Source organism: Bactrocera latifrons, unplaced genomic scaffold, assembly GCF_001853355.1.
Source record: "Bactrocera latifrons isolate USDA-ARS-PBARC rearing strain unplaced genomic scaffold, ASM185335v1 scaffold_14, whole genome shotgun sequence".
Lineage (NCBI taxonomy): Eukaryota > Metazoa > Arthropoda > Insecta > Diptera > Tephritidae > Bactrocera > Bactrocera latifrons.
In genome coordinates, this window is record NW_017534852.1 from 2,211,049 (window position 1) to 2,218,794 (window position 7,746).

The 7,746-nt window shown below is 33.6% G+C and overlaps 1 protein-coding gene across 2 annotated transcripts in view; it reads right to left on the reverse strand.

Moving 5' to 3' along the window:
- The window catches only part of LOC108965375 (solute carrier organic anion transporter family member 4A1), a 39,997-nt gene extending 33,594 nt beyond the window's left edge, over positions 1–6,403 (reverse strand). Inside the window, exons 1-2 of one of the 2 annotated variants that reach the window (XM_018927729.1) lie at positions 6,207–6,403; positions 4,877–5,258 (exon numbers count right to left, since the gene is read on the reverse strand). In XM_018927729.1, the coding sequence (XP_018783274.1) occupies positions 4,877–5,180 (304 nt within the window). In that variant the 5' untranslated portion in view covers positions 5,181–5,258; positions 6,207–6,403. Of the gene's footprint in view, positions 1–4,876; positions 5,825–6,206 lie in introns of those variants that run through there. The other variant, XM_018927730.1, reaches the window with a different exon arrangement.
- Between the last annotated feature and the right edge of the window lie 1,343 nt (positions 6,404–7,746).

Consider the following 7,746-nt stretch of genomic DNA (forward strand, 5'->3'; position numbering starts at 1 on the left):
ATAAAACCCCAACAATTTGGCTTCCAAAAAGGTTTAGGAGTAACTGTTATTTTTCGAACACTATGCCTCTACGGCTTTGTTAAACCGAAATCACGTTTCCGTGCTTTTAGACTTTGAAAAAGCATTTGACAGGATTAGACCTCACATGGTACTCAGGGAACTTAAAAAATGGAATGTTGGCGAAAAACTATATAATATAATAAAATCGTTTTTGAACCACCGCAAATTTTTTCTTATTGCCAATACGCATAAATCCGGCCTACACGATCTGTGTAATGGTATACCACAGGGATCACCTCTTTCTGTTGCGTTATTTACCATTGCGTTCAATGAAATAAGTACAATTATAAGTTCTAGTGGAGCTGTCAAAAACTGCACCTATGCCGATGATGTTTTAATATTCTCTCAAACTCAAGATCTAAACCAAGTTAAACACATATTTTTAAATATATTGAATAAGAAGTAATTGCTCAAAAATTTCAGGCACTAATATATCGCCTAGCAAATGTAATGTTTTCACATAAGTCGGAAACAAAAGTGTTCCTTTCCTAATATATCCTTTTCTAACGTTGATCTCCCACATACTAATAAATGAAGAATCTTAGGACTTATATTTGACAACAAATTAACTTTCAACGAGCATTGTAAATATGTTAGAGTAAGTCTTTTTTCTAGATTGAATATAATTAAATTCTTATCGTCTAAATTTTGCTTAGTACATACAAATACTCTTGTCAATATAACAAAAGCTTTAATATTATCTAAAATTGAATTCGGACTTTGTATTTACGGACATTGCGCTAATACAAACATTAAGCTCTCAAACTCACCCTACCACGCAGCAGTCAGAAGAAGCATTCGCGCCTCCCCAACGTCACCAAATTAAGGCAATTCTATCAGAAGCTGGATTACCACATATAAACTACCGGACCATGCGTAACACCATGATGCTTATACCGAGGCTACTTTACTGCAGAAATTAATTAATTTTTTCGCAAATCAATTGTTCTATACGAAATCTCAAGACTAGTCGTAAGCCGTCTACTATTATGCGTTGCTTAAGTCTAGTTCAACAGCTGAACATCGTAACCACTTCATCACTTCTTAAAACTTCAGAGTATCCTCCAASTGCGCTTCCAAATTCATCACTCATCAATACCCTACTTAAGTACCAAAAGTATTCTACCAGCAGTAATGAGTACAAACAAATGTTTAATGCGGTATTAGAGTCCTTAAATGATGATTGGAACTTGTATTATACGGACGGATCCAAGTCGGACACCAGCACAACGTTTGCTGTGACAAACCAGCTAGGTGTTACTATTATGGTCGGTTCCTTGCCATACTGCTCGGTATTTACTGCCGAAGCAGCCGCAATATTTGAGGCAGTACAATTTGCTTCCCGAAAGGGAAATAAATGCATTATATGTACCGACAGTAGATCTGCAATTGAAGCAATATTTAATACCAATAATTAACCTTTAATATCCAATATTCGTAGCATGCTATTGCAAAGCAATAACTGTATAAAAATAATGTGGGTGCTTAGCCATATCGGAATTCATGGCAACGAAATCGCCGATAAAAAAGCTAAAGAAGCTTCCAAACAACCACTTCACTTCTTTGACTATTTCACCGATAAAGATATACGAAGGCTTGATGGAACATATGTAAATGAAATCCAAGTAAGAGAATGGAGTAATCACGATCGCCACTACAAAAAATTTAATCCTGCGGGAACAAAGCCTTTATACCCAGGAAAAGCAACTTGTAAAAATATAAGGACATTTATAAGATTTCGAATAGGACACACAACTGCTACACATGCTCACATCTTAAATGGCGTAAATAAACCAAATTGCGTGTTCTGCGGATCAGATGATGTCACAGTTATACACCTCCTCGATACCTGCCCGGCACTTCAACGAATCAGAGCTAATGTTTTTTCTAATAAAAAACCTTCTTTATATCTAGAACGGACTKATGACAGTAACATAGAAATCATAGCCAAATATATTTCGCTTTGCAAATTAAATATTTACTTTAGTTACATACATGCACCCATTTACTTTTGCTTTGAAATKTATCTTTATTATTGTATCTAAATTTACGTTRTATAAATCGATCTCAAATGTGAATATAATAGACTAAGATTTTATAACATAAGCTGAAGGCCCTGGCAGCCAGTGCTTTATATCTATAAGTGGAACGATTATTTATAATTATTTCTCNACTAAGATTTTATAACATAAGCTGAAGGCCCTGGCAGCCAGTGCTTTATATCTATAAGTGGAACGATTATTTATAATTATTTCTCTTTTAAATAAATAAATAAAAAAATAAAAAAATTTTTCAAGACTTTGCGTATTTTGAATATCTAGCTAGTTATGTGTAAATTTTTCAGATCTAATGATAAACTTTTAAAATCTTGATTTAGGAAAACTAACGTATTCAACTGCTGAAATAAAAAAGCAATGCAGCATACTTGTATAACATCGGTAACGAAATTATTTAGTTAAGTACCGCCCACTATCGTTTGCAACAGATGTAGAGTTGAATGCCCCACATCCCGAAGTTCCTTAAGTTATGAACGAATATGAATATGAGGTACAGATGTTCATTGGACCAAAACAAACGTTTAACCACGAGCAATCTTATTTATGTTTTGAGTGTCTCATGTGTGGGCAGAATTACACATGAGTACGAATGAGAATGCACTAGTTAACATAATTATTTAAAATTGTAAAGAAATAAAGTAGCCTAAAAGTATTTTATTCTAATTAAATTTATGTTGATTAAAATTTTTGGATAATTTAAAGAAATTTTTTGCTTAAATGCTGAATTTTGGCCGCGGCTACATCTCATAAGGTCCATCCATTGTGTTAATGAAATAGTCGGTTGTTTTACCGCGATAACTGTCGCCATTCCACCGGTCCATAAACCACACCAAACCTTTGCTTTTTGACAGCTCTTGAATATCTTCAAATTGATATTCGTCCCAATTTTCTTTGTTTACATACCCATTGAGCCAGAAATGGGCCTTATCGTTGAATAAAATTTGGCTCAAATTTTCTTGGAACTTTTCAAGAACCCATAGAGCGAATCACGCGAGACACATTCTTTACAGAACGTGAATTTTCGTAATAAAGTTGAAAGATTTGCAAACGTTGCTCAGGCGTAAGTCTTCCATGATAAAATGCCAAACAATACTGAACAAAAATAACATCTGTCAAAAACGGCTATTGAAAAAAGTATATCTACTTGGATCCCTCTGTTAAATCTCATGTCTCTGCAACTACTTTAACAATTCGAACTATGATCATGACACTTCCCTCAAATATGCTTAGTTCCCATCTGATAAAATTTTAACCTACACCTCCTACCTATTATTTCGTAGTAGCTACAGTAAAAAAAAAGTAGTGAAGGTTTTAATCATTTGGTGGGATCTATTTTGCATTTTTTGAGAAAACTTATCATAGAGTGCACCATCGGAAATTCGAACTTTAAGATAGCCATATTAAAAAAAAAAGACTAATATTTTGACCGGAGATTTTTCGTCTGGAAATTTGACCTCTTTTCGATATTAAGCCAAAATAAAGTTTACAAGTAAAAAGGGAATATGAGGTTTAACCCATACTCAAGACTAAACCGCAATATATTTAGAAAAGATGTTGATACTAACGCTTTAAAATCAGATGGAAGGCCAAAATCGATAGAAATCAATATATAGTGTATAGGGTGTAGGAAAGATCTGGACGGATGGCATTAACTGTTGACGTAACTCATGAATATTCGGAACATATTTTCATATTTTATTATTATTAGGAAGATAGCTGACACATCGATCGATTTATTCGGTATAGAGTGTACTAAACAAACGAAAGTCTTTATATACTATAATAAATTATTTTTGCTAATTATTGGTTATAGGAATGTACACCGTTCAAACAATAACGAGAATTTTCGTTTTAAAAAAAAATATTTATTTATTCGTCTACATTAATGTTCGTCTTAAGAATAGATCCCGATATTATGCACTTATCCGCTTGTACCAATCGTCGAAACACTTCTGAAACTCGATTTTTTGGAAAGGCCTTAGCTCTTTCTGATATTTTCATCTATCTTGTAAAACGACGTCGATTTGTACTAGATGCGAAATGCTTTCTGAGTGTCCTTAATGTCAATGGTGGTAGTACTATATAACATTAGATTAGTTGGATCACTCACAGTTTGACCAAAGTGGTATAAAGTCAACCGGAAATTCGAAAATATTTATATGAGGTGTATGGGAGCTAGAAGAAATGTTGAACCGATTTCACCCAGTTTTAACATGATAACATTGTTACCAGAAAAATATGCTCCTTAACTTCATGAAGTAAACTCTCATATGGACCCGATTTTTTTCGAAAATATGAGTAAATCTCACGGCTATATAATTGAAATTCAGAACTTTTTCTGATGGTAGTGTGATCTTGAATCAGAACTGGGTAAAATCGAGTCACTATTTAATTAATTTTGTTGACCACTGTCAGTCGACTCACATTACATATGGACACACTATTTATATGCACATGCTAATATACATATGTACATGCACACATACTTTATAAATTTTATTGCAATTGTAGATTTCTTGGCGCGCAAAATTCCGCTCACTTCCATTGTATCTGCTGTGGCATGCGACATTGAGACTTAAATTGAATTATTTCATTAATTTACAACAACAGCCAACAAATTGATTTATGCACAATGCTATGATTTATAAATAATTACATATATTTATGGTAGTAAATCAGAATTAAAGTTAGTTAAAAACCGCAAAGCGATCATTTCATTACATCACTAAAGAGAAATCAATAAAACTAACGGAACTTACCTTGCATAGCGCCACCCCAACAGAGCCAGAAGAGCGCCCATTTAGCATTGCAGAAACGTTGTAGAAATTTCGGTTTAAATTTTTCCCATCCAAACATTTTGTCCGGTTCCTTATTGGACATGACTTGTGAAACACTTAAATCACCCGATGGCGACAGCTCAATAAAGTTTGTATCGATTTGTGGTGGAACTTCACCATTTTGTTTGGCATTTGTCATTGTACTAATTACAGTTAGATTGCTGATTGATAAACCGTTACAGGCTTGATCGTTTGATGGCACTTCAGGGGCCGTCATTCGATTCATTTTAATTATGACAGAAGAGTTCTTCTTACCCTTCACAGGGTATATTAAGTTTGTAAGGAAAACGAACCGGCAGAGACCCTATAATACATAAATGATCAGTGTGACGAACTGACCCGATTTAATCATGACTGTCTGTCCGTCTATTTGTTTGTCTTGTCCCTCATCCAACCATCGGCGGCGGCGAAGCGACTGCTCAACAAATCTGTAAAAAAATGCTACGACTGATGTCCAAAGAAGTCTTTGGGGTATTTGAGGAGTTCCGATTACGAATTTCGGTTCAAACATTTTCCATTACGTACAGCTATTTTTGTCATTTTAGTAGATGATGGTGATTTGACCACACAACAAATAATCCTACGCGTTAGGAAATTTTTATTATCATTTTGGGTTTTAAAAAACCAAAATTAGCAAAAACAGCCTCTAACATCACAGTTGCACAATGACTGATAGGGATATTATAGCTCCGGTCTAACCAAAGTTAACGTCTTTTGTTACTTTTTTAAATTATTTTATAAAGGGCGACCCAAGTAGAGAATCGAATTTACTGTGTTCTTTCTTTAAAAAAGTAGGAATCCTCGAAATGGATCTCGCTTTAGCTTTGGTCCAATCAAAGTTAACATCTTTTCTTTTTTTAATAATTTTTAGAGTTTTTTCCATATTTATAGATTGATTCATAATTTCACTTTTTCATAAAACTTTATAAAAAAAATTGTATACACAATTTTATTTCTTCGTATTCTTATTTCTGTACACTTCTACCTAATGTCAATTTAGTTCATAAATAAAAATTTATTTTAGACGTATGTGCTTATTTATGTAATTTATTTTTTTATGTAATCTCATTATTTTTTTATAATGAATTTTTTCGTGTAATTTACAAAATTTATTTCAACAAAAAATATATATTAAACATTTTTTTGAATTGTTAGTGCTTAATATTTTTATATTTATTATTTCATATTTCTATACTCAATTATATTATTATTATTTTTTTTATTTATTATACTCCCTATTTATTGTTATTACCTCGGCGATTTATTTTATTTTTAAATGAAATTACATGTTCTTTGCAAGTATAATTTTTTTAAAACTTTTCTGTTTCATATCTTGCGCACATCACTACGTCTAACACTTTGATATGCAAAGTTTTCGCGCGTTTCAACCGCTTCAACGTCTATTTAAGCGGAGACACAAAATGCAACTAAACGCGGCGACTTCCACAACTTCACCGGCCGAACATCATTAACCAACAATGGAGCCAACTACCAACGCTGTGGTAGCATAGTCAACGTAAACATATTGGCAACTTGTAACATTCATTCAGGAAGCAGGAAGCTGCTGCGCATCTGCAGCAAAACCATCAACTAAATAGAAGTCCCAATAAATACACGCATGTTAACGTTAACAGCGTTCGTGCACAAATAATAGACACTTAACAGTGGGTGCACAGCGTTGAAACTCGGTGTAAATCGAGAATTACGTAGTGCAGTACAAATATGTATATTAAATGTAGATAATAAAAAACTAATACTGTTTAACATTATGTGAGTATAACATTTTGTTTATTGGCTCATATAAGGTCTACTAAAATGATATCCATAATTTTTCAAGGGCTTAAATATATATCTCGCGTTGTGTAGGTGAATTTATTATTAGTAAGATAAGATTTCGTATTAAAAGCATGTGAGGAAGATCTAAGTACGAGTGTATGGGAACATTTCACACTCTCGCAAGGTGAAGTAAATTACTAGTTTTACGTATAAATTTTAACTAAAAGTAGGAAGTATTGCATCCATTATTTACAATGAAAGGTAAGAAGATACACTATTATTAGAAAAAGATTATTTTGGAATTTCATTAAATTTCGTACAAGATTATTTTGGAATTTCATTAAATTTCGTACATCTTGAGCGATAAATAATGTAGGTATAAAGTCAACCGGAAGTTTAAAAATATTTAATAATAGTTACTCATTTTTGGCACACCGATTTTAGCATATTCTTCTTTTTTATTGGCGTAGACACCATTTACGCGGTTAAAGAGATTCCAAGTGCAGCCCGGTTCTTCTCCATCTTGTCTTTTCAACGGAGTGGAGGTCTTCCGCTTGCAGACCAGAGCAGCCTGTCTTAGTTCTCCGAACTATGTCAATGTCATCGTTTATCTCACTAATCGTTCCGTCGACTGCGGTATTCGGCGTTGCCAATGCGCAAATGACCATAAATCTTCCGCAGAACCTTGCTCTCGAAAGTTTGTAACGCCAACTCATCAAACGTTGTCACCGTCCATGCCTTTGCACCATATAGCAGGACGGGAATGATAAGGGACTTTTAGAATTTAGTATTTGGTCGCTTTCATACAACAATAATAATTGGATAACCTTACCCACTAAAATTTTGTTGACAATGTTTAAGTAGTTCCTGAAATATGTGAATTCACCGCAAAATGGGCAACGGCAATTTTTCACCAGCTCCAATACAGTTCTTCCTTGCCATCCTGATTGTGCAATTGAATGTTTGTGTATAATTTATTCAATGAGTTGGAGTGTTTTCGTCCATCCGGACAACAT